Source organism: Gossypium raimondii, chromosome 11 (genome assembly GCF_025698545.1).
Source record: "Gossypium raimondii isolate GPD5lz chromosome 11, ASM2569854v1, whole genome shotgun sequence".
NCBI lineage: Eukaryota > Viridiplantae > Streptophyta > Magnoliopsida > Malvales > Malvaceae > Gossypium > Gossypium raimondii.
The window spans coordinates 60,572,474-60,598,896 of NC_068575.1; the positions used below are offsets into that span (position 1 = coordinate 60,572,474).

The following is a 26,423-nucleotide window of genomic DNA, read 5'->3' on the forward strand; positions in this document are numbered from 1 at the left end:
AAAGTAAAAGAATAAAAGAGGAAAAGGGAAGAGATAATAATATAAGCTTATCTTTTCTATAAAAAAGTAGTTTTAATCATACATTGTTTTACTGATAAAAGATTGGATTTAAAAATTTTATCTAAATTAAGTCTTATTTTATTAATTGGATTTTTGTAGGATAATTATCTAATAGATTATCAGTGAAAATTTTAAACCCCATAAATGGGTTGAGAATGAGATAAATGTCAAGTTTATTTATCTTTGTTAAATTCTCAATATAAAATTTAAAAACTCCGCTAATTATATCAAATAATTTTTATATAAAATATAAAATGATTGTAACTTATTTTTCATATATTTAATATTTTATAGATGTGGTTAAATTTACATAATATCCGTATATTTACAAAATTATTTATCAATATTTAAATTTAATAGAATTAAAAATAAGGTACTAAGTTTAAAGTTTATAGATTTTGTTTGAACTAATGTAATTTTACTCTATTTTGGTTAGGATTTATTTTTATGTTATACTTTTTCCAATTTTTTAGTTATATTTTGATTTAATCTTTTATCAACTTAATATTTGATTAGAAATATAATTTTTGTTTACAATTTCACAAAAATTAAAATAAAGAAGCAACAAATAACATTATATCTAATATCAAAATCAAATGTCATTCATCTTTGAACGAGAATATTATATAATTTTAGCTTTGTACTTTTAATTTGATTAAATTTTTTTTAAAAATATTTTAAAATCTACATAAAACATATTATTTAAGTTTAATTATAAAAATAAAAAAAATAAATTTAATGTTCGAAAGTGACTACAGACATCAACATTTCTACTGTCAAGATGAAACCCAATAATTGCGTGACACGCATCAATTAATCAACATCCCTATCGGCCACGTACGTATGGCAGTTTTTGTTTATTCCACATGGTAGCTTTTCATTGTATTTGCTAAACATACTTGGGTTATTTTAATAAAACCCAAGAGTTGACTATTTCCCTCGGTTAGAGTTGGAGAATAAGTCGATAAGTTCCTTATATTCTGACACGTGGGCTTAGACAACACTTGGCTTAATTATATATACAAATCGTTTCTCCATTCTCGTCCTCCTAACACTTGCGAATTTCTAAAATTTCTAAATAAATATAGATAAGTGTATGAATTTTTTAAAAGCGATTATCCTTTTTAAAAGGTTTAATTTATAATTTGAATAATTACATTTATTTATTTGAATAATTTCATTATAAATTCTTATCCTATACACCTAAAACTACCCATAGTCCCTCCTCAATCTATAAATACGATGATAATGCGCTTCAATACAGTCAAGCTCACATCTTTTTTTATTGACAACAATGCCTATACCAATTAAATTAAAACTCAATCAACATAATTACATTTATTTTTCATTTTGATATTTAAAATTTTATTAATTTTACAAGAATATAAGCTAATCTTTCTTTTCCCACTTTTTAATCTCAATCTAAGTGCTACATGACCAAATCAAACTTACATTTTAACTATGCATCATTATTTTCATGGTTGAATTTATTAATCTAATAAATAAAATAAAATAATGTTTTTCGATGTGTTAAATAAAAGGATAAACAATTGATAAGAAATAAAGGATGGATTTAATTACCTTAATCAAACTAAATTTGGTTGTATGTTAATTTGTCACCATGTACTTATAAACAAGCACCGACAAATTACGTACATATAAATTACAGGTAAAATTATGTTATTAGACCTTGTACTTTCAGTAAATTGTGAAGTTAGTATTTATATTTTAATTCAGCCATTTTCATTCCTTGCACTTTTAGAATTTTAAAATTAGTCCTAATCAAATGGCAACTATTAAATTCATGAAGTTAAGTTTTGTTGTTTTAAAATTTAATCCGTCAAACATTTTATCAAATGTGTAGTCTTTGTGTCAACTTGTCATATCCACATATTACTCACAACAAATCCAATTAATAGATTTAACTTTTTTCATTTACATAAGACTAAAATTTTGAAATCCGAAAAAAAAAAAGACTAAGAATGATCCTGTTGGAGAACATGAACTAAATTTCTATCTTTACGCATAATACATGACTATAGTAAAATTTAACCAAACAAAATTAACTCTTACTGTTTGGTCAAACTAAATTGTTAAAATTTGAAAAGTATAGAGACTAAAATTAATCAAATTCAAGTACACATTAAATTCACAACTTATGCAAAATACATGACCTAATAGCAAAATTTGACCTAAATTATATCTAGAGGTATTCATGGGTTGGGCGGCCTACCCGACTTGATCAAATTTACCCGCTTTGAATCAGATTTAAGTTTATGTTTCTTAGCCTTGAGCCGGGTCAATTTAAATATTTTTTATTTATTTTTTAAACAGTAAAAAAATAAACTAAGCTTGTACTTAATTAGATTTAAACCTTTTTTTAAAAATCAAACCAACTTAACCTAACCTCAATCACTAACACTTTTAGTTGCTTCATGTGCAAATGTTGTATAAATTTTCTCAAAATATTTTTATTTAAGTTCCAGAATGTAAAACCTCTATTTAAATTTATTATGATTGAAGTTCATATATATTACGAATCATGTAAGTACTAATTAAATAATATTTAAGAAATTAGATTGGAAATTGAACTCATTGGATCTTCCAAGTTTCTTCAGTTTGATTAATTTTTTAATAATTAAAATAATTTCAATGTTAATTTTATTAGTTAATAAAAAAGTTATGGGTTCCAATCTCATCAATTATGAACCATAAATTATTTATGCTATTGTCATCATCTGTATTAAAATATGACACTCACACACATGACGTGAAAGAAAAATTTTATGTAATTTTTCAAACTATATCGATATCTGTCCGATTCACTCATGACACAAACTCAATCAAGAACTTCGATGTAAATATGAATATATATATGTTTTATATATACTACATAAATGCATTATAATTATATACTACACCTCCGGTCCTACTCCAAACAAGGAAATCAGACACCAAATTATTGTTCAATTCATAGCAACGGAAAACATCAGCATCGCACTGCAATAAAACCCATGCAATGTTGCCTAACAACACTAATACCACAACAATACATTATACTTTAACCTAAATTTACTCATTACCAAACATACAGCTTACAACAATTTAATCTAAGAAACCTTTTTCTGTTTCTTGTCCTGCCACTCCTTGATTTCGGTTTTGATCTTTGCATTTACGCGCATGTGAAAACCAGGATATGGTTCGTATTCGAAAAATGATTGAAGAACCTGTACCAAATCAAAAGCTCAAATCACACTGTTTATAACTTTGCATGAAGGAACATGGAAGATACTTCGCCCTAACTCGAGCAAAACAAAGAAAGGAGCCATTAGAAAAGCTTGAACAAGATTGTCCAACAACGCGGGTGCTCGTTTCTACAACGAATATAAGCAAGTGGTTTTAAAAGAGTTCGAGAAAAGACGATTAAAGCAAAAAAAAAAAAAGAAATTAATTCTACAGGTTACAACATTGCTCACCTCGAACATTCCATGCCAAGAAACTGTCCTGTCCAACAAAGCAATTGAGATACCAGCACAACCTGAATGGAAAAGTATGGAGTCACGATTTGAAATAAAAGGAAAACCGTGTTTTGCAAAAGCGGATAACCAAATGTACATAACTGAAAACATGGAAGGTTAAAATGATGTTTGCAATCCGAGAAGCAATATAGACAAATTCTTCAACATAACAAGTAACTCTTCCTTTTGTACGATAAGTTACTCTTCGATTCGCTGTTTTGATTTGAGTATAATCCGAGTTTTCTTTGCCTTCCATCACCACCCACAACCAATCCATTCCTCGATGAAGCATTTCTAATTCTTTAACTTGATTTCTCTTCTTTTGGCTTCTCCAAATTTCGTTAATCGCTTCATTTCCCACTCGAAGTCTCCACTTTCCTTTCTTTGCTATTTCCATTTAAGCAAAACCCGAATGTGATTCACTTGTGCACGAGCAGATTTTGCAGGCCGCGAGCCATGTGCTTCCAATATTTTTTGTGTTTCATAGGTTTTTCGATTTAGTACAAATTTAGGAAACATAGGTTTCGTGTAGTAAGGTTTGAGGTTAATAAAGATTTTGTTATTTTTATCATGGGCGAGAGCTAAGAAAAGGAAAGGGGCGGGATTTAGTTTTGTAGGTTGTTTGGCTAGCCAGAAAGTGAAGCAAAATGCAAGAAAATTTGGGCACAGACTCAGAAGAATGAATAAACCCTTAAGAAACCAAAGTGAGAACAGTAAGATGACCTACAACATTTTCTATTGAAGATAACGGGCTTATTTTGGTTGATCAATAGCGTTGAAAATTGGGGGTTTGATCAGGTTCCCGTTAACACTGCAGTGAGCTTGGGGTTGTAGCTACAATAGTTGGGTATCAACTTGGCATTAACAGCACCATTGAAATGCTCTTACGTTTCTCCAATGAGAGAAACAAAGCTGCATTCAAGCTAAAAGCATCCTTGGCAACATCCTTAAAACGCAATACATGACAGTGTCTAAAGCAGCAATACAATATGGCATTAGCGGCTCACCGCCTCTTTCCCCGGCCTCGACCACTGCCTTTTCCACCACTACTGCCATTGGATGCCTTGTTTGTATCAGGTTGCTTCATTTCATACGGCAGGATGCCAAAAAATAAATTATTTGGTCTACAGGTTCGTGTTAGTAGCTAGAAACTACAACTAACTGAGCTGGAAAGCCAGTTGCTTCATTTTTCGAAAGAAAAATATATGAAGCTTTTCTTCATTGGTTACAGGATAATATTTTGAACTTTTGGATTAAGAAAAGAAAGGATAATATTTTAATTTTAGCTCCTCTAAAATATTAATGATTTAAATTTAATTTTTTAACACCTTAATTAAATGAAAAACATTGTATTTTTAATATATTTTTAAAAATTAATGTATTGTGTTATCCACCTTCTTTTCCTCCCATATTTATTGTATTTTAGATGCTCGTATACAACCTCACGATAATGCCAGTTTATGTTGACACACTTCTTACAGGGGCAAAGAATCACGTTCTCTTGGCTTGTATATTGAAATGCAAAATTTAGAAAAGTCTGCACTCTATTTCGATAACCGTTGCTAACCCTTGACAAATTCATCCAAGACCGGTCCATTTCTTAATTCTTGAAGTCTGACGTTGACAATAATTTGCACGGGCAAGTTAAAACGCCAGATATAACTATAAATGAGTTATGTAAGTTATGATATGATATATTTTTATGTATTATGTAAGTTATGTAAGTTGTGTATTATGTGAGTTATGTAAGTTATGTAAGTTATGTAGGCTATGTATTATGTAAATAATGTAAGTTAGGAGAGTTATGTATTATGTAAGTTATTTAAGTTATGTAAGTTATGTAAGTTATTTAATTTATGTAAGTTATGTAAGTTATTTAATTTATGTAAGTTATTTAATTTATGTAAGTTATTTAGAAAAATTATGTAAGTTATGTACTAAGTTATGTATTATGTAAATAATGTAAGTTAGGAAGGTTATGTATTATGTAAGTTATTTAAGTTATGTAAGTTATTTAATTTGAAATATAGGTTATATATCCAATTTACATTTATTCGATTAATTATAAAATTTATTATTAATAAAATTGGAATATAGGTTATATGTCCATATTAATATATGTTATATATTAAAAAGATTTTTTCTTATAATATATGAGTAATATTTGTGTCCCAAATTGATTGCGTTTTTTGCACGAAAGGTTGCGTACATGGTTCAAATTCAAGTAAAGGAAAATATTTTCAACAAAGAAAACCGAACACATGAAGTACAATTTGAGATTTAAGCAAAGTCTAAATTCGGTATCCGTACATGGTTGATTTAGCAACAAAAAACAATAAAATGTACCATCTTAGCAGCAAAAACAGAATAGAAGGTACAATCTAATTAGCTGCAAAAACCAATTAAAATCCTTTATATCCTAAATCCAAAACCATTTAAATTACAAAACCTAAATTATGTTTTGTAAGCTTATGCATTATTTAATCATTTGAAATATATAATTACAACGAACCCAAATCAAATCCGAACCTGAAACAAATTTACATGAACTAAAAACTTTAAATTGATTCAGTTAACAATTGCAATTATATTTGATTTCAATTTGGATCTTTACAAACCATAAGAATACTGTATAATATTTGCAATTATACTCCATAACCGAAATTAATTCAAACACTTAGTAGAAAGATGGAGCAAAAAACATCTTGAAGACCAGAACAATAACCAGAAATAAATACAATAAGCAGCAGCATTAACCACAACGTGCAGCAAAAAAAGAACTTGCAACAACATTAACCCCTAACATTAACCAGCAACATTAAGCAGAACTTGCAGCAGCATTAACCAAATAGCAAATTAAAATAGTCCCAACTACAAATATACCAAATATAAAAACAGTCCAAAATCACATGTAAATTTATAAAACGAAAAGACAAATAAAATAAAGGATAAACTAACCTTCTGGTTATCTACCCTTTCTATGTATTGCTTCAAACGAGTGAGAGGTACCAAATTTGCAGACTAGATTGCTAAAACTAAATTGCTGCAACCAAAGGAAAGAAAAAATTAACTAAGAAAAAACTAAACTTGTTCAACTTCATCACTAAAACAAATTTACATGAACTTAAGTGAATAATCAACTGTCAAATTATCTAAATCAAAATATTATAATAGCGTATTTTATATATATAATTTTCTTAAATTTTATACGGATTAAACCTAAATAGAAAGACAAAACAAACGTCCTGACTCCTTTAAACAAAAAATAATTAGAAATACAAAACAAGGTTTACAATATGCTGCAAAATCGTTTTTAATTTCGAAATTAACTTTAACCACAAACAAATAAAAATATATATCAATACAAAAATTACTTAGGCATTCGAAAGCATACAATTTATTGTCAAAATATAAGACAGTTACTGCTTAAAACCCTAAACAAAATAAATTGGTAAAAGCTAGAATTAAGAGAAAAGAATTTCATACCTTTACGAAGACGAAGAGAAAGTAAATCGGGCCGGATGTGATTCCACGATACTCAAAAATGAGATTGTTTTATGTGTTCAGAAACCCTAAAACCATAGTTGAACATCAATGTTAACGATATTGAACCCTAAACACGAAAAAAAAGAGGGAAATCAAACCGGTTCATGCTTACCCAGAAAACTATTCCACTGTTCGTCTTCCTCTAAATGCTGTGAAGAATTGAATAACTAAACCGACGAAATGAAGAACCGAATAAACTAAAAGACTCAGTGAATGTCTGGAATTAGGGAACTGGAGGAGATTTCGAAAGGAAATTAGGGATTTGGAAGGGGAAGGGGAAGGAAGTTGAGTTTAGGGGGTGGGTACGGGTTTTAGGGTTCGAAAGGGGAAAAATATGTGACGCCAAGCAGAACGACGATGTTCTGAATAAGTGAACTGTTCCTCAAACGAAACGACGACATTCTGAACATTTTGTAATACACAGTTACGACATTTTCAGAAAAAAACGCCACTAAAGCTTACAATTTGCGGCGTTTTAAATAAAAACGCCACTAAAGAGTTAAAATCATTTAAGAAAACGACGCCGTTTTCGTACACACAATAATTTATGGATTTGCGGTGTTTCTATAAAAAAACGCCACTATTGCATACCTCCTATGGCGTTTTTATGAAAAACGCCACTAAAAATCAAATTCCTGTAGCCAAACGGCGCTGTTTTACATAATTTTAAACACATTTTTGTTGCGTTTCTGGCCCAAACGCCACTACTGTAAAAGATTTCCAAATATTTAATAATTTTAAAAAATTAAAATATCATACAACAATATGACAATATTATTTTTAATTCTATTAAATGGGAAATTTGATTTTTAGTGATGATATTTTTCTTAAAATTTAAGGTAGGAACTTAATCCGTATAGTGTGTTTGTATTTTTCTAAAACTTCAATTTAAAAATTTAATTCGGTAAAGTTAGGTTGTATTTTTCAAAAATACTAAATAACCTAAACCCTAAACCACAACCCCTATCCTAAAAACCATCAACCGTAAACTCTATTCCTTAGACCTTAAACCTTAAACCCTTAACCTTTAACCCTAAACCCTTAACCCTAAATTGACTTAGACCCTTTTATCCCTTCAACCCTAAATCTTAAACCTATAAATCATAAACCATGACCCTTAACCCCTAACACGGCCTACACCCTAAGCTCCAACCTCAAATGATAAACCACAAACCATAATACATAAACCCTTAATTAACCATATCCCCTAAACCTTTAATCACAAAACATTAACTATAAACCCCTAAACCCCTAACCATTAACCCTAAACACTTAAACTTTAGACCCCAACTATTACACCATAATCCCTAAACCCCTAACTCGACCATATTCCCTAAACCCTGAATCATAGAATATATATAAATCCTAAATCTTAAACCCTAAATCATAAAACATATATAAAATATAAACCTAAAACCTCAACCCTTAAACAATAAACAATAAACCGTAATGCCTAAATCCATAATCCCTAAACCGCCAATGCGTTGAAAGCTCAACAAAAAAAAATATTGTTTTGCTTAATGATTTGCGGCGCTTTAAAAAAACGCCGCTAATGTCTCTAAACCTCCACAAGAAAACGACGCCATTTGCTTAAATCTTTTTACGGCGTTAACGTAAACCACCGCTAATGCTTGACTTATGCGGCGTTTTTAAAGTTGCGCCGCTAATGTACCTAAACCTTAACAACAAAACGTTACCGTTTGCTTAAAAATTTTTGGGGCGCTACCGTAAAAGCGCCGCTAATTATTGAATTTTGTGGCATTTTTAGCTAAGCGCCATTAATATCTCTAAAATCTGAAAAAGAAAACGTTGTCGTTTGCCTAAAACTATTACCGCTAATGCTTGACATTTGCGGCGTTTTTAGCAAAGCGCCACTAATGTCCCTAAGCACAACAGAAAACGACGGCGTATGCTTAAAACTTTTTGCGGCGCTTCCACCAAATCGCTGCTAATGGTTGACTTCAGCGGCAATTTCTTTAAAGCGCCACTATGGTGTCTAAAACTCAACAAGAAAACGATGTCGTTCGGTAAAATCTTTTGTGGCGCTCCAGGGAAGCGCTGCCACTATTGTCCCTAAGACGGCGTACGCTTAAAACTTTTTCGGCTCTTCCTCTGTAGCGCCGCTAATGATTGACTTCAGCGGCGCTTTAAAGAAAGCGCCACTATTGTGTCTAAAACTCAACAAGAAAACGGCGTCGTTCGGTAAAAACCTTTGTGGCGCTTTGGGAAAGCGTCGCTAATACATGATATTTTGCAGCGTTTCCCTACAAACGCCACTAATGTCATCAAACGTAAATCAAAACGGCGTCGTCTGTGTAATCAGTTTTGCGGCGCTTTTGTAAAAGCGCCGCTAATGCTTCACTTTTGCGGCATTTTGTTTAAAGCGCCACTAATGTCTTTGAAGCTGACCAAGAAAACGGTACCGTTTACCTGACTCGTTTGCGGCGCTTTTGGGAAATCACCGCTGTTGCTTATAATTTCCGGCGTTTTTTAACACTTGTCGCTACTGCTCGGTTTTTTACGGCGTTTTGTGTTAAAACGCCGCTATAGACACCGCTAAAGGCCTCTTTTGGTGTAGTGGGTATTGGGTATTGAATATTTGTATCAATAGTTATAATTAAATAATTAATTCGTTAAAATAAATTTAAATTAAATCCGATGATATTTAAATATGTGACTTTAAAATTATAAAAAAAAAATCTTAAATACCAATATAAAAAAGTGATATAGATTATAAAAGTAAAATCATGCTTTAAACCAAATATTTATTACAATGGAGAAACTCATTGAAGATGTTAAACCAAACAAGCAAGTTGATTTTTTGACAAACATTATATGTATATATATAAATTAATTAGATGGGGAAGGAGCAATGTCGGATTCTGGAGCTGGAGAAGGAGAACCGACTCCTGTAAATCCGAATTTTTTTATAAGCTCTTTAGCAATAAGTTCATTGGCACTGTCCGATGGATGATACTCGTCCCAAAACACATATTTAGTTCTATCTCCACATAATGTTGATGCCGGTGTACATGTAAGCGCTGGTCGAATCCTCCCCAACGAACAGCATGGCGAATCAGCATTAGTAAATCCTGTAGAGTTATTCAATCATGACTATGATGTACTATCCATTTTTCTTCCAACGATATCATTTTAAAAGAAACTATGAAATTACCGACAAAATTATGATCTTTGGGACAATATATTTCCTACGTCGCAAGTACTATTTGGTATGATTTTCTTCCAACGAAACAGTTTTGGTGACGATATAAATTATTTCCATAGAAAATTTTGATTGAAAAAATAGCGCAAAAGAATAATTTATTTAGCATTTGATACGTTGAAACTGATTTTTTAATTTCACAATTAATTTTAAAAAGTTATTGCATATCTTTTTTAAAAATATTTTATTATATTTCTATAAGACACTTATTAACCCTTGCCCTTATTTGTGAGTCCAAAATTACATTAACAGTGTACCAAATAGTATTCCTATTTATATTATTATTTAAGTTTGGAGTTAGTGTTATGACTCAACCTATCAATAACTCAATTTGAAAATGTGTAAAAAATTTTATTTTTACAAAGTAACTAATATTAATCGAGAGTCTTTTATCTTTTCATATGTTCATAAAATATTATCATAATGAGATTTAGACTTAAGGTACCATGATCTCTAAAGCTTTAATTTAACCATTTTAATGGATTTTTATATAATTAGTTTGTAAAATTATTTCATAGATAATATTTTTTTGGTAATTTAATATTATTAATTTTGGGGTAATAGACTCACCATATTTGTAGGGATTACGAATCACATCATCTACAACATCATAAGCATCACCAAACTTGAAGCTAGCATTGGTAAGTTTAGGTTCCAAACTGATTAATAAGTTGTTTGCAGCTTTATTGAAACTAAGAGCTAACTTATTTGCTCTGTCTCGGCACTTTCCTGTTGTACTTAAGACCCTTTGTAGTGGTATGCAACCCATTGGTCCTAAACCAAACACCATTAACTTCCTTGCTCCTAACTTGTGCAACACCTTCAAAGAAAAAAAAAAACCCAACATAAACATACACTTAATTAGCATTATATTAGTTAATGAAAGCAAAGATTATTATATATTTACCAGGAGTTGTTTTTCAAGTGTTTCCATCAAGTATTCGACAAAAGTTTCATCATTGTATGTCCAAGAATCTCTGTAAACTGGCATTAAGTAATTGTTAATGAAATCATTGCTCCCTAAAGCAACCACATAACGAGCTTCTTGAAAGAATTCATCGCTTGCTTGTTTCCCAAGTTTCTTTGTTATCGATTCAGTTGTCCCATGAAATAATTCAATTTGTTTCCAAAGTGACAACCTTTGAATCTGCAATAACCCAATACAAGTTATAAATATTCATTCTAAGATGGTAAAAGTACCATGGAAGCTATCGTATTAAGAATTAGATTGTATTTTGCCTCCCTATATTTAAGATCAATGAGCAGTTCTTTTTGTTAAAAATTAATCCATCCATTTTTACAGTTAAAAACTGTTATAGCTAACAGAATAACATGTGTATCTCATTGTGACGTATAATGACCAGCTTTTAATAGTAGAAATAGATGAATTTTTTAACAAAAGGATCAACTTGCTCTTTGATCTAATATGTAGGGACTAATTTGCCCATTTTTGAATAAATGGGGAAAATTTTAATTCGGCTCTTAATACAAGGGCCTCCAATGTACTTTTACCGTTTTAAGATCTAACTCAATGGTGGTGATCAATCATGTATAATTAGGGTTAAAAAGCAAAACTTACAAAGTAAGTTCCTGTTTCATTCAAAATCCCACCACCCCCAGAGGCATAATTTACCCCATTTTCCAATATAACATCCTCATTTATAGATGGATCCAAGAAAGCTGGTGGCCTTGGGAGACCTGTGCTGTCACCTGATATATACCAATACAACATTACACAACATGAAAGTACAAATGTCGTAATATTGATTATAACATGATAAAATATATGAACACGATTCGGATATTCTAACAGCAATGTATTCACTCTTTGATCAAAATTACCTATTATATCAGCAACGGTTCGGCCATTAGTGAACCTTCCATTAGGCAGACCATTGCCAAAATCAATGCCGTAATAAGGCAAGTTTGCCTTAGCCAATGTCATCGAAAGGCGATTGTTGTTACCGTTATCGGACAAGGAATCTCCGAAAATGAATTGTACGGCCTTGCCATTACAACCTTGAATGATGGTGATTCCGACAAGAACCACAAGTAGTAAACTCAGTGCTATCTCAAACTTCATGTTTTTTTTTTTTTTAAGGCAGGGGGCTGCTGTGTTTTTTCCAAGACCTTTAAAAATGGGTTACGAGTTGGAAATTTGATGCTGCAAAGCTTGGGTTTTAAACACTAAGGGAAACATCACTGTTTAAACGAACATGTTTGTAATTAACAGCAAGAAATGTATAGGATATATTTGTCTGATAAACCAACGTACTTTGTTCTCTAGGGTTTTCAAACCTAACTTTAACTACCTTTTACTGTTGCAGAATAAAAAAGGTATTCCATTCATATATTCACGTTGATTATAAACATTTTTTATACCATAAATTATCATTTATAATGGAAATTTGGAAGGTTTTTTTTCTTTCTGGATTTATTCGAGTTTTACCTAACATGTTTAGTTTCTTGCCTGGAAGAATTGGAGGCTGCTGCTTCAAATGTTGGGCGAGAATCTTGGTCCAAATAAATATATATAAAATGTTGGGCAAATGATTTTGTTAAAACTTCGGTTGAAATAATTGTTGGAATGAGTCGTCTTATTTGATAAACTCAGCAAATGAAAGGAAACAACACTCATAAGATATGTTTGGTGGATGATTATCATGCCATGTTCTCTATGTTTGGTTGGCAAATAAAGAGAGAATTGGATTGGAATGATTTTTTTAATCAATCTATTCTCTATCGGTTTTATGAGTTAAATAAGGCTTATAGGTCGATTTTGGAATTTATTTAGACTTTTAAGTCAATTTTAAAATTATTTAGGGAAATATGTTGATTTTAAGAGAAAGTTCGTTCAAGGGTTCGACCATGTATTATCTCATACATAAACTTTAATTACTATTCTAAATAAATCTTGATAATTTATTAAATTGTTTAAAAAATTATCTCTAATTGAATTGTGTGGTAATTCAAGTTTAAATTCGAATATTTTAGGTTAAATTTATTTTATTCTTGGATTATTTTTTGCTTTAAATTAATTTAAAAATGATGTTATTTTCATATTGATTGTGAAAATAATAAAGTCATTCCATCTAAAAGCTAGCTTTACCAAGCATAAACGTTGAATCTTTTCAAATTTTTATTCCAATTAATGACAAAAAAAAGCTACCATTCTTATTCTTATTAACAAACCTGAATTAAAAAATTCATAAACTATAATATTTTTCTTAATTATTGTAATAATAATCTCAATTAAGTTAAAACTTAATTCGCTTCACAACTCGTAATTTATGTATTAATGTTAAACTCATATATATTTTTCTTATCATAATCCTATTTAAAGTATTTTTATTTATATATATAGTTTTGTAAATTACCAATTTATATTAAATAATTTTGGTTAAAAGACTTTTCCATCCCTCTTAATATCAATATTGAGCAAATTAGTCATCGTAAAAAAATTAGTGCAATTTAATCTCATCAATTTTAAATGTGAGTAACTAAAGACAATTAATCACGATGTTAATGTTTCCAATCAATTGTCATAATTTTAAATTGGCATAATAACAAATTTAACCCTCAAAATTTGTATATTCTATCAATTTGATCATGATTTAATAAATTTAGCTCGTAGCATTTGCATAAATGAATTAATGATAAGGTTATAAATTTGTTGAATATTTTAGAATCAAAACCAAAATGATAAAATATATAAATATCGGGGGCTAAATTTATTATTATACTAATTAAAATTATATACAATTGATAAAAGACATTAACATCGTGAGTAATTATCTTTAATTCTTCACCAGATTAAATCGGATGTCTTCATATTTAATTAACTCTTTTCTCACCGGATTCGCATCGTTTGATTAGGTAAGGGGTGAAGTCAGGTTGATATTAGTAATAATAATTGAAAGGAAATTATACCAAATTGGTGAGCTCAGCCTATGGCTATTGCTTTCAAACTTTTATTTATATTCAATAATCAATGTACCATTCCGATACTCAAAGGTTCTTACCCTTACAAACTAAGCAAAAGACAACGCAATTCATATATGCATACCACTCGTTTTGCCCCCTTGTATTTGTGTTATATGGTTTGGTTAAATTATGGTATTAGTCTTTGTATTAATATACAAATTGTGGATTTTATTCCTATACTTTAATTTAGACATTTTTAGTTCCTATATTTTAAAATACCATGAAGATCTTTGTATTATGTATGTGTCATATTGTATTTTGTTCCTTTTACTTAAAAGTGGATAAATTAGCCCTTGTATATTAGATCAAAATATAAACTGGTCTTTTTTGTTAAAAATTTACATGACTAACGAAATAACCAAAATAACGATACGTAACGTGTCACGTATACCTTGTGCTGACGTACAATGACCAATTTTTAATAGTACAAGTGGATAAAATTTTCACCAAAATGACCAATTTATCTTTTGATCTAATGTACCGGGATTAATTTGTATATTTTTAAATAAAGAAAACAAAATGTAATAATCTAACTCATAATATAAGGACCTCTATATATTTATTATGTGCAATATTTTATATATTGTGTTAATTATTATTATTATTATTTTGTGTGTGTGTTTAAAATTTGCCTTTAGTTCAGAACACAACTATTGTAATAGTTTTATATATGTTGCGCATGGAATGTAGGGCCTTGTGTTGCATGAGCATGACATTATTAAGCACACGTAAAACAAGACAACAAAGGATATAAAATATGACATCGACGTGAAAAATATATCAATTTTTATATAATATAAATTTTAAAATGATTTATATGGCTTTAAGATTAAAACGATTATTTTATATTGGAATCAATTTATTCGATTTAATTAAAAATAGGTTAAAGATAACTTTTTAAAATAATTTTTATTATTTGAATAATACCCAATTCACCGATGTTGGAACAGGTGTTAAAACCAAAATAAACTATCAAACAAAACAGAAAGACAAGGAAAAAAACCATCCCTCAACTTTTACATTTTTATCAATTTAGTATTTATTTATTTTAGTTAAAATTTACTGTCAATATTTAAAAAAATTAAAATTGACCATCAATTTTTAAAAAAAGCTTAATTGTTATTTTTTAAAAATATTAATTAAAATAGTAAAATTTTAAATATGGTAACCCTATGGCAATAAGACATATAAGTTGAAATGTACTTCATATATATTTTTCTGAATTTTTTATATTTTTTAAAATTTATTTTAAATATTTTTATAATTTTAAATTATTTATTAATGTGACATATGAGATTACCACATGATTATCATATCAATATTGTTAAAAATCAATATTTTAATCAAAATTTTCATTAAAAATGATTTGACACTTTTGAGAGATTAATAGTTAAATTTAGTTAAAAAAGAATAAATGTTAAATTGATAAAAATATAAATATTGAAGGCTAAATTTGAGATTATACCAAAAATAGCAATAGCGTAAAGATGCAAAAACTTTAGATCTCAGCCGTAGAAACAATGAATTGATCATCGGTCACCATTAACAACACGTGAAAAACAAATCCAGTAAAGAATCAACTCATTTTTGGTCCAAACAACAGCGGTGTATTTGGGCACACAGAAGACATAATCACTTATTTGAACTTTTAATTTTATGAAAAAAGTTATTTTAGTCCTTATAATTTAATTTTTCATCTTTTTTATCTTTTAAATTTTGTGTTTTTTGTCAAATCACCTTAAGATGAATGAAAAAGTTAACGTTTTTAATTTTCTTGATGTTACAAACACGTAGATTGCCACAGATGACACGTCAACATTTAATTATTTTTCTAAAATTTAAAAATTCAAAAGAAAATTATAAAACTATTTTTAAAAATAAAAACATTAAAAAGAAAAAAATAAAAATCATTAAAATGAGTATAAAATATTTTTAAATTTTAAAAATTAAGTAAATACTAAAGTGTCATTTACGAGGAATTCACATTTATGTCATATCAACAAAGTTCATATTGGTGTGCTTTGACAAAAATACAAGTTAAATAATTAAAAGAAAAAAATTAAATGAAAAGTAAATAACTTTTTTTTGTAAAGTTAGAGGGCAAAAAATAATTATGCTTTTAATTAATTAATTATGAAAAAAAAATAGTGATTACAATACATTACATTGCTGCAAAAAGCAGCAGGTGGGGTTGAAAATTTTGGTTTTTTTTCTTTTGCAAAAATATCTCTATTGGCTGATATCTTCCTATAAATATCAACAGCAGAATACAGGGTCAGTTCTTTATATATTGCTCTGTTTACTTTTTAAGCTACCTTTCTCTATATTCAGATCTCAAAAAGGTTCATTTCGATCTTCATTTGGTGTTATAAGATTCTTGAAATCTAAACTATGGGTTTTGTTGTTTGTTCGAATGTTAATCTGGGTTTTTGTTTGTTTATCTAAACTATGATTTTGGGTTTTGATTGCTTTGCTTGTTTCTAGTTGTTTATTGTATCGGTTTCTTCTTTGTGGATGTTTAATGTTATTGACATTATTGTTTGTTTCATGTTTGTGAAAATTACTGCGAGGAATTTGTTGATAGAAAGAATATAACTCAAACCAATGGTGAAGAAGCTTAATTAGTCTAGTTTGAATAGTTTGTTGTCAACTAGATATACGCTACTAAGGCAATGGAATCTCAGTATTTTTTCAGCCTTTGATTTGAAGGCTCTGTTAGTTCCTTTAGCTAGGCTAGCCTTTGACAAACCTTTTCTCCCTCCTTTACAGTGTGAGATGGCAGCACCATCCACAGCTACCTTCTTGTCGTTCCGAAGCCGGGGGAATGCACTGCCACAAACAAGGCCTTCGGCCGTAAGGTTTGGCTCCCGATATTCACTTGTGAGTTTCAGTGGCCTCAAGGAGGTGACATCTGTGAACTGTGAGACGGAATCCTCCTTCATCGGCAAGGAAAGCAGTACCGCTCTTAGAGGCTCTTTTGCGCTGAAAGCACGGAAAGCAAACCGGGGGTCTCGTTATGGCTTACAGCTGGTGGCGTCGTACAAGGTGGCTATACTTGGAGCTGCAGGAGGGATAGGTCAGCCATTGGCACTTCTAATCAAGATGTCTCCGCTAGTTTCGGCACTGAACCTCTACGATATAGCGAATGTGAAGGGAGTTGCTGCTGATCTCAGTCACTGCAATACTCCTTCTCAAGTTCTGGATTTCACCGGTGCTTCGGAATTAGGAGATTGTTTGAAAGGTGCAAATGTAGTGGTTATTCCTGCCGGAGTTCCCCGAAAGCCTGGTATGACTCGTGATGACCTCTTCAACATCAACGCCAACATTGTGATGACCTTGGTTGAGGCTGTTGCTGATAACTGTCCCGATGCCTTCATTCATATTATTAGCAATCCAGTTAACTCCACGGTACCAATCGCTGCTGAAGTTCTGAAGCAGAAGGGTGTTTACAATCCAAAGAAGCTTTTTGGTGTTACCACATTGGATGTTGTTCGAGCTAACACATTCGTTGCTCAGAAGAAAAACCTCAAACTCATCGATGTGGATGTTCCGGTCATAGGGGGACACGCTGGTATCACCATTTTACCGCTGCTGTCAAAGACGAAACCCACTGTTAGCTTTACTGATGAAGAAGTGGAGCAACTAACTGTCAGAATTCAAAATGCCGGGACAGAGGTTGTGGAGGCAAAAGCAGGTGCAGGGTCTGCCACCCTGTCCATGGCCTATGCAGCCGCGAGATTTGTCGAATCATCCCTTCGCGCTTTGGATGGAGATGGAGACGTCTACGAGTGCTCTTTCGTACAATCCGATCTGACCAATCTTCCATTCTTTGCATCTAGGATCAAGCTCGGAAGGAATGGGGTTGAGGCACTTATTCCATCTGACCTCATAGGGTTATCCGAGTACGAAGATAAGACATTGGAAGCTCTTAAGCCAGAATTAAAGGCCAGCATCGAGAAGGGAATTGCATTCGTGCAGAAGCAACCAGTTACCGCTTAAAAACCCAAGTTTTCGACATACCAAAACTAAGCCTCCTCTCGAGAGAGAGCCAGGCCTGCATCAGTAGTTTCAGTTTTGCAGAATCAAAGTTTTTTCGGTTTCTTTTTCCAATTACATCACAGAATACAAAATTTAGAAGGGCGTATTGATGTTGTTAACGACAAAAACATAAACATTTCTGAATCAGAACTTTTGACAATCTAAAATAAAGGCTACATTTCAACTTTCTTTTAATCTTTGGCAACATCCTTAAAACACAATACATGACACAGTCTAAAGCAGCAAAACAAAAGCAGATATACAAGATGGCATTGGCGGCTCACCGCCTCTTTCCACGGCCTCGACCACTGCCTTTTCCACCACGACTGCCATTGGATGCCTTGTTTGTATCAGGTTGTTTCATCTCATCCGGCAGGGGAAGTATATGATCGACGCACTTCCGAAAGCTAAAATCATCGAAGGTATCGTCGTCCTTGATGACAAAGAAACATTTACTTTTCCACACCGGATGGATTCGAACTTGGAAACCTTTGATCCCTTTACCAATCTTCTTATCAGGCTCTTCGTGACCTTTTTTAAGCAATTCAAGCAGCACCATGTGTTCGTACTGTAAAATATAAGGTGAATTATGAACCAGAGCTAAAAATTCCCAAGAAGCAATGATCGTCTTATAATTACCTTATTAAGGTTGAGATGAGTAGCCCAATAATGAAGCAAATTGTAAAAATAATCAAACATCTCCACGGACGACCCGAATTCCTTCGGGCCAAGCCGGACCCGACTCGAAACTGAGGGCACTGAGTTTTTCTCGATGATTTCATCGTCGACGGACGACTCCGCCTTCTGTTTCTTGGATACCTCGTCGCTTTCTCCGCCGTCTTCCTCTCTCTGGCGCTTCGATTTCGAGCCGCCGTTGTAGACCAACCCAGCGTCGACGCTGTCATCGAAATTCGGGGAGGGCGGGACTTGGGTTTCGGGATTCATGTCTTCGGTTGGTGGATTGGTCTCGACAGGCTCCGCCGATACCCCTTTCTCTGCCATTGCAAAAGCTAAAACCCTGAGGTTTTTGTTCTTGATTTTCTGGTTTTCGGAATAAAAGGAATTAATCTAGGCTTTTTTACTAATTGCTTAAAGCACAAATAAGAAATATATGGGGGAGCACTGAGCAGGCCCAGGTCCATTTTAATGGCAATTATTATTTTAACCGCTGCCAAAAATAAACTGTTTGGTCTACAGGCTTCCATCCTGCGACCTTCGTGGCAGGAAGCTACAACCAACTGAGCTAGTAAACCCGGTTGTTTTGTTTATAGAACAAATAATACATGAAGGTTTTCTTATTGGTTAGATGGTTATCTTTAAACTTCTGGATTTAAAAAAAAATAATAATAATATTTTAATTTTAACTCCTCTAAAATTTTAATGATTTAAATTTAAATTTGATTAAAACTTGGGGCTGCACCGGTGATAGAAGCAAAGGTAACTTGAGGGACTGTGAATTCTAGAAGAAAAGACAAATCTTTATTGAATAACTTCTCTAGCAGGGTTAGTCCACATGGAGAGGACCAATCTCCTGATGCAAGCTGGAAAAACAAATGCAAAAGATGAAAACATAGCTTGACCTAATACCCTATTTATAGCTTTAAGAATCAATCATTTGCAGCACAACAAAACCTGAAGATAAGCAAATAAAGTAGGTGTGTATAGGTGGTAACATATCAATAGGTTGTGGACAAGGTGGCAGACCTTGCACCTGCCTTTGCCTCCACAGCCTCTGTCCCGCCATTTTGGATCCAGACAGTTAGTTGCTCTAGTTCTTCATCAGTAAAGCTAACAGTGGGTTTCGTCTTTGACAGCAATGGTAAAATGGTTATACCAGCATGTCCCCCTACAACCGGAACGTCCACATCAATGAGCTTGTGGTTTTTCTCCTGAGCAACTCCCTTGACCTTCACTATATATATCGTAGAGGTTCAGTGCCAAAACTAGCAGGGACATCTTAATTACAAGTGCCTAAAAGAAAATTGAATTGGCCCATATTAGACACATTATTTGGAGTCCGTATTCACCACCGAAGCCTCTTGCCAGTGAAAACGACTGTCATAATATTGAAGTGATGCCTCCCGTTGAGGAGTCGCGGAAGGTCCCAGTGTTGCTATACTGTAATGTATGGTAATTATTTTTTTAACCACTGACAAAAATAAGTTATATGGTCTACAGGCTTCGAACCTGCGACCTTAGTGGTAGAAAAAGTAATATATGAAGGTTTGTTTTATTAGTTAGATGGTAATATTTAAATTTAAATCATTAATATTTTAGCTCCTCTAAAATATTAATGATTTAAATTTAAATTTGATTAAAACAAAAAAAAATGCACATTCCTAGTGGTGAGTCGAGAAACTAAGCCGCTAACACGTCTTGTATTGCTGCTTCTGTTTTGTTTTGTTTTGTTTTGCTATTTATTGCGTTTGAAATATGTTGGCAAGGATTAAAAGAAAGTTAAAATGCAACATTTATTTGAGATTGTCAAAAGTTCTGATTCAGAAATGTTTATATTTTTTTCATCTACATTCTATAAACATCAAAATGCCCTTCTAAATTTTGTATTCTATGATGTAATTGGAAAAAGAAATCGAACAAACTTCGGTTCTGCTAAACTGAAACCATTGATGCAGCCCTAGTTATCTCTCGAGAGCAGAGTTTTGATATGTCAGAAACTTGGGTTTTTAAGTGATAACCGGTTGCTTCTGCATGAATGCACTTTCCTTCTCGATGCTGGCCTTTAATTCTGGCTTAAGAGCTTCCAAAGCCTTCTCTTTGTACTTTGCACTTGGATAAGCGTACGAGGTCAGATGGAATCAAAGCTTCAACCCAGAAGGGAAGATCAGTCTGATCGGACTGCACGAAATAGCACTCCTAGATGTCCCCATCTCTATCCAAAGCGTGAAGGGATGATTCTACAAAACTTGGGGCTGCATAGGTGATAGAAGCAAAGGTAACTTGGGAGACTGCGAACTCTAGAAGAAAAGACAAATCTTTATTGAATAACTTCTCTAACAGAGGTCGTCCACATGGAGAGGACCAATCTCATCATATAAGTTGGAAAAACAAAAGCAAAAGATGTGAAACATGGCTGGACCTAATACCCTATTTATAACTTTAAGAATCAATTATTTGCAGCACAACAGAATCTGAAGATAAGCAAATAAAGTAGGTGTGTATAGGTGGTAACGTATCAATAGGCCGTGGACAATGTGGCAGACCGTGCACCTACCTTTGCCTCCACAACCTCTGTCCCGCCAAAGATAAAAAATAAAAATAAAAATAAATTATTTGGCCTACAGGAGTTGAACCTACAACCTTCATGTTAATAGCATGAAGCTACAACCAACGAAGCTAGTAAAATCAATTGTTTTGTTGGTATAAAAACAAATATATGAAGGTTTTGTCTATTGGTTAGATGAGAATATTTTAACTTTCGGATTTAGAAAAAAATTTAATTCTAGCTCCTCTAAACTATTAATGTTTTAATTTTAAATTTTTAACACCTTAATTAAATGAAAATATTGTATTTTTAACATATTTTTAATGATTAATGTATTGTGACTTCCTTTTCCTCCCACATGTATTGCATTCAAAAATGGTATTTGGTATTGAATATCATATTAATAATTAATTTGTCAAGATAAATTTAGATTAAATCCTATGATATTTAAATATGGGACTTTAAAATTATCAAGAAAAACTTTAAATATCAATGTGAAAAAGTGATATAGATTAAAGGTAAAATCATGCTTTAAACAAAACATTTATTACAATAGAGAATCTCATCAAAGATGTTAAACCAAGCAAGCAAACTGATTTTTTTGACCAACATTTAAATCTAATTTTTTTAAGTTCTTTAGCGATGAGTTCATTCGCACTGTCTGGTGGATGATACTCATCCCAAAACACATATTTGCTTCTATCTTCACACAGTGTTGATGCCGGTATGCATGTAAGCGCTGACCGAATCCTCCCCAGCAAACAACATGGCAAATCAACATTAATAAATCCTGCAAAGTTATTTAATCATGACCTTCATGGACTATCCACTTCTCTTCCAACTATGTCATTTTAAAATAAATTATGAGTTTATCATAAATTAAATTAAATTACAAGACAATCGGTGTTGGACAATGTGATTTAAGTTTTAAAGGATTTAATTAAAACTTCTAAAACTTATGTGAGATTTAATGAGAAATTTTATAAATTTTGATAGATGTAATTAAAACTTCAAAATATTTTTAAAACTTGATGAGAATTTATAAAAGAAAAAATATTAGGAGGAGTCTAATTAAAGATTATATAAAATTTGAAGGAGCTAATTAAAAATTTTAAAAGTTTAATGAAATTTTTTATTATAAAGTCAATCCATGCTCGTATTTTCCATCAACTTTTACATTGTTTCTTCATCAAACATTTTCTATTAAAATTAAATGATCGTTAAATGTGCATTTTAATAGTAGTTATTTACGAGTAAATAATTGTCGCATAGTGCTAAAACAAATTTATAGAATGATAATAATGAAACCTTTAATCCATATCTTATTTTGGTGCAATCAAAGATCTAGAAGGAAAAAATTTAAAGCTTGTTTTATATAAAAATAATTAAAAATTAATATTATAACAATAAAAACAATAATTGTCGGTTTTCACGAAATCTAGATGATTTATATAAAAAAACAAATTTTATATCTCTCTCCATTGTGTTATGTAGTTAAATCCGTCAACAAAAATTAAAAACCATAAAAGAAATTTTCTTTTCCCAAAAAAATATGTTTATTTTTCATGTTTTCACGGATCACATCTTTGTCCGAAATTTAGTGAAAGGGACAAAAATGGAATTTCAATTCATAACCATTGACGTCCGTTAACAAAAAAAAAAAAACAGAGCCCTACTAGTAAAATACTTACCTTTTCTTTTATTTGGTTTTTTTAGTTTAATTTTACTAAATTATATTTAAATTTAATATATTAAAAAGGGGGGAAAAAAAAAGAAAGGTCTTCAATTTATATCGATTTGATTAATTTCCAAGCAAAGGAACTCATTGGCTTACGAATCGGACTCTCCCACCGGGGAAAAAAGTTTCATCTTTTAGGTAAGTTCTTTTTAATTAATAGGTTTGTTTAGTTCTGATCATGACTGTGGTATTTTCTTCTTTATTATTATTATTTTTTAAAGTTCTCTTTTCATTTTGGGAATTTTGTTTGGTTGTTTGATTGTTCTGAAAAGTAATGAAATAATTTGGGTTTTTTTTCCCGGTGGATATTTTTGTGGCATAGCCTGAAGGAATAAATTTTCGAAATTTAATTTGAAAAGAAGACTTTGAATTATATAAGAAAATAAAGAATAATTGTTAAAAGAGAGAGTTACTATGGATCTTCATATGGAGTGATTTTAGTAACTACAAAAAAAGAGTTGATTTGTTGTATGTTAGTTTTTGAAGCATATTTTGCAGTTTCAGCCTCATGTTATTATGATTTTAATGGGGATTTTATTTTTGCTGCAATGTTGTATGTTAATATGTTATAACTTATGAAAACCTTTCCTTTCAGATAAAAGAAAATGCGTGATCATCTCGTAGTATGTGTTGACCGCCTTACGAAATCCGAAAGTTTGAAACCAGTGAATGAACCCGAGGTTGCAGGACCTTCGGGTGAAGGTTCTTTTATAGTTGCTGAGCCACATGTTTGTGCTATTGATGTTGAAGAAGTGGAAGAACACAGTTCATGTGACGAAGAAGAACCGCTTATCCAAACGGTTGAATGCCGAATCTGCCAGGATGAAGACAACATTAACAATTTGGAGACACCTTGCTCATGCAGTGGCAGTTTGAAGGTATTCCTTGTTTTGGGAAAAATTCGAGACTTAATAGTGTAACAACTTAATCATGATATCGGCTATTTTTTTACGGTGTAATGGTTTTGGCTGACAAATTTGTTATTATCCAGTTTGCTCATAGGAAATGTGTTCAAAGGTGGTGCAACGAGAAAGGAGACATAACGTGTGAGATATGTCATCAGGTATGCATTTTGTAATACTTTGTTAGTAGACGTTACACCTTGATGTTTGTTGTCCTTGTAGTATATCTGTGTTTTCGATTTTATCTCACTAATTGAAATAGTTTAGCTTCAGTTGAAATATTGGGCCTCTTTACTTAACTTTTTCCTGCAAAAATATTTGATTTGCAGCCTTATCAACCAGGATATACTGCACCACCACCTCCCCCTCGGCCAGAGGTTGCTACAATTGATATCAGGCCAGTATTTACTATCATGCACTTACCTAAAAATAGACACGATGAAGATTGGTGTTGCTCAAACGTTGCTTGCTTTGTCTTTCCTGTTTGTGAGGATCTATATATGTCGGAACCTGTTCGGTGATCCGTAGAGATGGGTTACTATTGTGTGCTAATCACCTCTGACCTCTTATTCCCCCCTTTCTTTATACAGTGAGTGGACGGTCGCTGGTGCTCCTTTGGGTTTACACGACCAACGGATTTTAGCAGTAGCAGCAGAACACCGTATTTTAGATCATGGCTATGATGAATATGCCGAGCCCGATTCTAGTGGAACTGAATTTTTCCGTGCTGCTGCCTTAACCGTAAGCTTTTTGTTTCCTCTATGAAAATAAACCAGTTCATTGGATGTCCTATGTTTTTAGATCTTATTTTATCTGTTTATTTGCAGCTAATGGCTCTTCTTTCCTTGAGGCATGCTTTGTATCTAACCAGTGGAGAAGAGGATGATGATTTATCTCGATTTATCTCTGTAAGCATAGCTGGAATTTGCATTAATCCTTTTCTATTTCTTTTGTTCTTTTTTTTTTTGGTAATTGTTTGATTCTAATTTTTCTATGCTATCTAGCTTCTCCTGCTTCGAGCTGCCAGCTTTCTTCTCCCCTGTTACATTGTGGCCTGGGCTATCAGCATATTTAAGCACCGTGGGCAGCGGCAGGTAATAGCTCTGACTTTCTTGAAAAAATAACAGCTCGGTTTTACTTAATCATGTCTAGGTTGATCAAGATAACAGAAGAAGAATACTGAAAATGTAGATTTGTATCTGCTTTTCAATATTACTTGAAAACTTTGGTTTTGATAATTAGTCTTATACATTTTCTTTTCTCCAACCAAACCAGGAAGCTGCAGCTATCGCAGCGGCTGATGTTGCAGTGATGATACAGGGAACACGACCTCGGGCTGTACATTACAGTATAGCAGCGGGACCTTCAGCAACTCTTCAACAGGAGGGACCTCAGGCCATACATTACAGTGTAGCATCGGGACTTTCCATGACTCAACCAGAGCAACCTCATACCATACATTACAGTATAGCAGCACCAGGACCTTCTGCGACTCCTCAACAGGAGCAGCCTCTTACCATACATTACAGTATAGCAGCACCGGGACCTTCCGCAACTCCTCAACGGAAGGCATCACTTCAATAGTGTGACAGTCGTTTTCACTGGCAAGAGGCTTCGGTGGTGAATGCGGACTCCAGATAATGTATCTAATATGGGCCTATTCAATTTTCTTTTGGGCACTTGTAATCAAGATGTCCCTGCTAGTTTCGGCACTGAACCTCTACGATATATATAGTGAATGTCAAGGGAGTTGCTCAGGAGAAAAACCTCAAGCTCATTGATGTGGGCGTTCTGGTTGTAGGGGGACATGCTGGTATCACCATTTTACCATTGCTGTCAAAGACGGAACCCACTGTTAGCTTTACTGATGAAGAACTGGAGCAACTGATTGTCTGGATCCAAAATGGCGGGACAGAGGCTGTGGAGGCAAAGGCAGGTGCAGGGTCTGCCACCTTGTCCACGGCCTATTGATATGCTACCACCTATACGCACCTACTTTATTTGCTTATCTTCAGATTGTGTTGTACTGCAAATGATTGATTCTTAAAGCTATAAATAGGGTTTTAGGTCCAGCTATGTTTTCATTTTTTGCATTTGTTCTTCAAGAGATTGGTCCTCTCCATGTGGACTACCTCTGTTTTAGAGAAGTTATTCAATAAAGATTTGTTTTTTCTTCTAGAGTTCAGTCTCC

The 26,423-nt window shown here is 32.3% G+C and overlaps 5 protein-coding genes across 6 annotated transcripts; 2 read left to right on the top strand and 3 right to left on the bottom strand.

Moving 5' to 3' along the window:
- Positions 1–9,838: 9,838 nt before the first annotated feature.
- LOC105801421 (GDSL esterase/lipase At1g74460) lies at positions 9,839–12,484 on the bottom strand. The gene is made up of 5 exons (XM_012632723.2): positions 12,190–12,484; positions 11,927–12,057; positions 11,255–11,494; positions 10,918–11,167; positions 9,839–10,216 (listed from the first exon to the last, which is right to left on the bottom strand). Exons 1-5 carry the CDS (start codon positions 12,428–12,430, stop codon positions 9,975–9,977), a joined length of 1,104 nt encoding a protein of 367 aa, XP_012488177.1. The 5' UTR covers positions 12,431–12,484; the 3' UTR covers positions 9,839–9,974.
- A 4,102-nt stretch (positions 12,485–16,586) lies between these two features.
- On the top strand, positions 16,587–18,564 carry LOC105802055 (malate dehydrogenase, chloroplastic). Of its 2 annotated transcripts, none has more exons than XM_012633470.2 (2): positions 16,587–16,605; positions 17,101–18,564. In XM_012633470.2, exon 2 carries the CDS (start codon positions 17,107–17,109, stop codon positions 18,328–18,330), a length of 1,224 nt encoding a protein of 407 aa, XP_012488924.1. In that variant the 5' UTR covers positions 16,587–16,605; positions 17,101–17,106; the 3' UTR covers positions 18,331–18,564. The 2 variants fall into 2 exon arrangements, with proteins under 2 accessions (XP_012488924.1, XP_012488923.1); XM_012633469.2 differs by lacking the exon at positions 16,587–16,605 and adding an exon at positions 16,616–16,673.
- Positions 18,482–19,551, bottom strand: LOC105802056 (protein EMBRYO DEFECTIVE 514). Its single transcript, XM_012633472.2, has 2 exons — positions 19,009–19,551; positions 18,482–18,937 (listed from the first exon to the last, which is right to left on the bottom strand). The coding sequence occupies exons 1-2, from the start codon at positions 19,369–19,371 to the stop codon at positions 18,650–18,652; spliced, it is 651 nt and encodes a 216-aa protein (XP_012488926.1). The 5' UTR covers positions 19,372–19,551; the 3' UTR covers positions 18,482–18,649.
- A 297-nt stretch (positions 19,552–19,848) lies between these two features.
- On the bottom strand, positions 19,849–21,257 carry LOC105800890 (uncharacterized). The gene is made up of 4 exons (XM_012632257.2): positions 21,199–21,257; positions 21,066–21,156; positions 20,074–20,276; positions 19,849–19,957 (listed from the first exon to the last, which is right to left on the bottom strand). Exons 1-4 carry the CDS (start codon positions 21,255–21,257, stop codon positions 19,849–19,851), a joined length of 462 nt encoding a protein of 153 aa, XP_012487711.2.
- A 2,071-nt stretch (positions 21,258–23,328) lies between these two features.
- On the top strand, positions 23,329–26,410 carry LOC105802049 (uncharacterized). Its single transcript, XM_012633461.2, has 8 exons — positions 23,329–23,468; positions 23,926–24,208; positions 24,322–24,393; positions 24,562–24,629; positions 24,823–24,973; positions 25,060–25,140; positions 25,237–25,326; positions 25,508–26,410. Exons 2-8 carry the CDS (start codon positions 23,936–23,938, stop codon positions 25,814–25,816), a joined length of 1,044 nt encoding a protein of 347 aa, XP_012488915.1. The 5' UTR covers positions 23,329–23,468; positions 23,926–23,935; the 3' UTR covers positions 25,817–26,410.
- Positions 26,411–26,423: the final 13 nt, after the last annotated feature.

Coding starts and splice junctions, on each gene's coding strand:
- LOC105801421 (XM_012632723.2), bottom strand. CDS start 12,430: ATGAAGTTTGAGATAGCACTGAGTTTACTACTTGTGGTTCTTGTCGGA. Junction 12,058..12,189: donor AACCGTTGCTGATATAATAG/GTAATTTTGATC, acceptor GGTATATATCAG/GTGACAGCACAGGTCTCCCA. Junction 11,168..11,254: donor CACTTGAAAAACAACTCCTG/GTAAATATATAA, acceptor TTTTCTTTGAAG/GTGTTGCACAAGTTAGGAGC.
- LOC105802055 (XM_012633470.2), top strand. CDS start 17,107: ATGGCAGCACCATCCACAGCTACCTTCTTGTCGTTCCGAAGCCGGGGG.
- LOC105802056 (XM_012633472.2), bottom strand. CDS start 19,371: ATGGCAGAGAAAGGGGTATCGGCGGAGCCTGTCGAGACCAATCCACCA. Junction 18,938..19,008: donor CTCATCTCAACCTTAATAAG/GTAATTATAAGA, acceptor TATATTTTACAG/TACGAACACATGGTGCTGCT.
- LOC105800890 (XM_012632257.2), bottom strand. CDS start 21,257: ATGGGGACATCTAGGAGTGCTATTTCGTGCAGTCCGATCAGACTGATC. Junction 21,157..21,198: donor AGACTGATCTTCCCTTCTGG/GTTGAAGCTTTG, acceptor CGCTTATCCAAG/TGCAAAGTACAAAGAGAAGG. Junction 19,958..20,073: donor GAGGCAAAGGCAGGTGCAAG/GTCTGCCACCTT, acceptor AGCTATAAATAG/GGTATTAGGTCAAGCTATGT.
- LOC105802049 (XM_012633461.2), top strand. CDS start 23,936: ATGCGTGATCATCTCGTAGTATGTGTTGACCGCCTTACGAAATCCGAA. Junction 24,630..24,822: donor GTTGCTACAATTGATATCAG/GCCAGTATTTAC, acceptor TTCTTTATACAG/TGAGTGGACGGTCGCTGGTG. Junction 24,974..25,059: donor TCCGTGCTGCTGCCTTAACC/GTAAGCTTTTTG, acceptor GTTTATTTGCAG/CTAATGGCTCTTCTTTCCTT.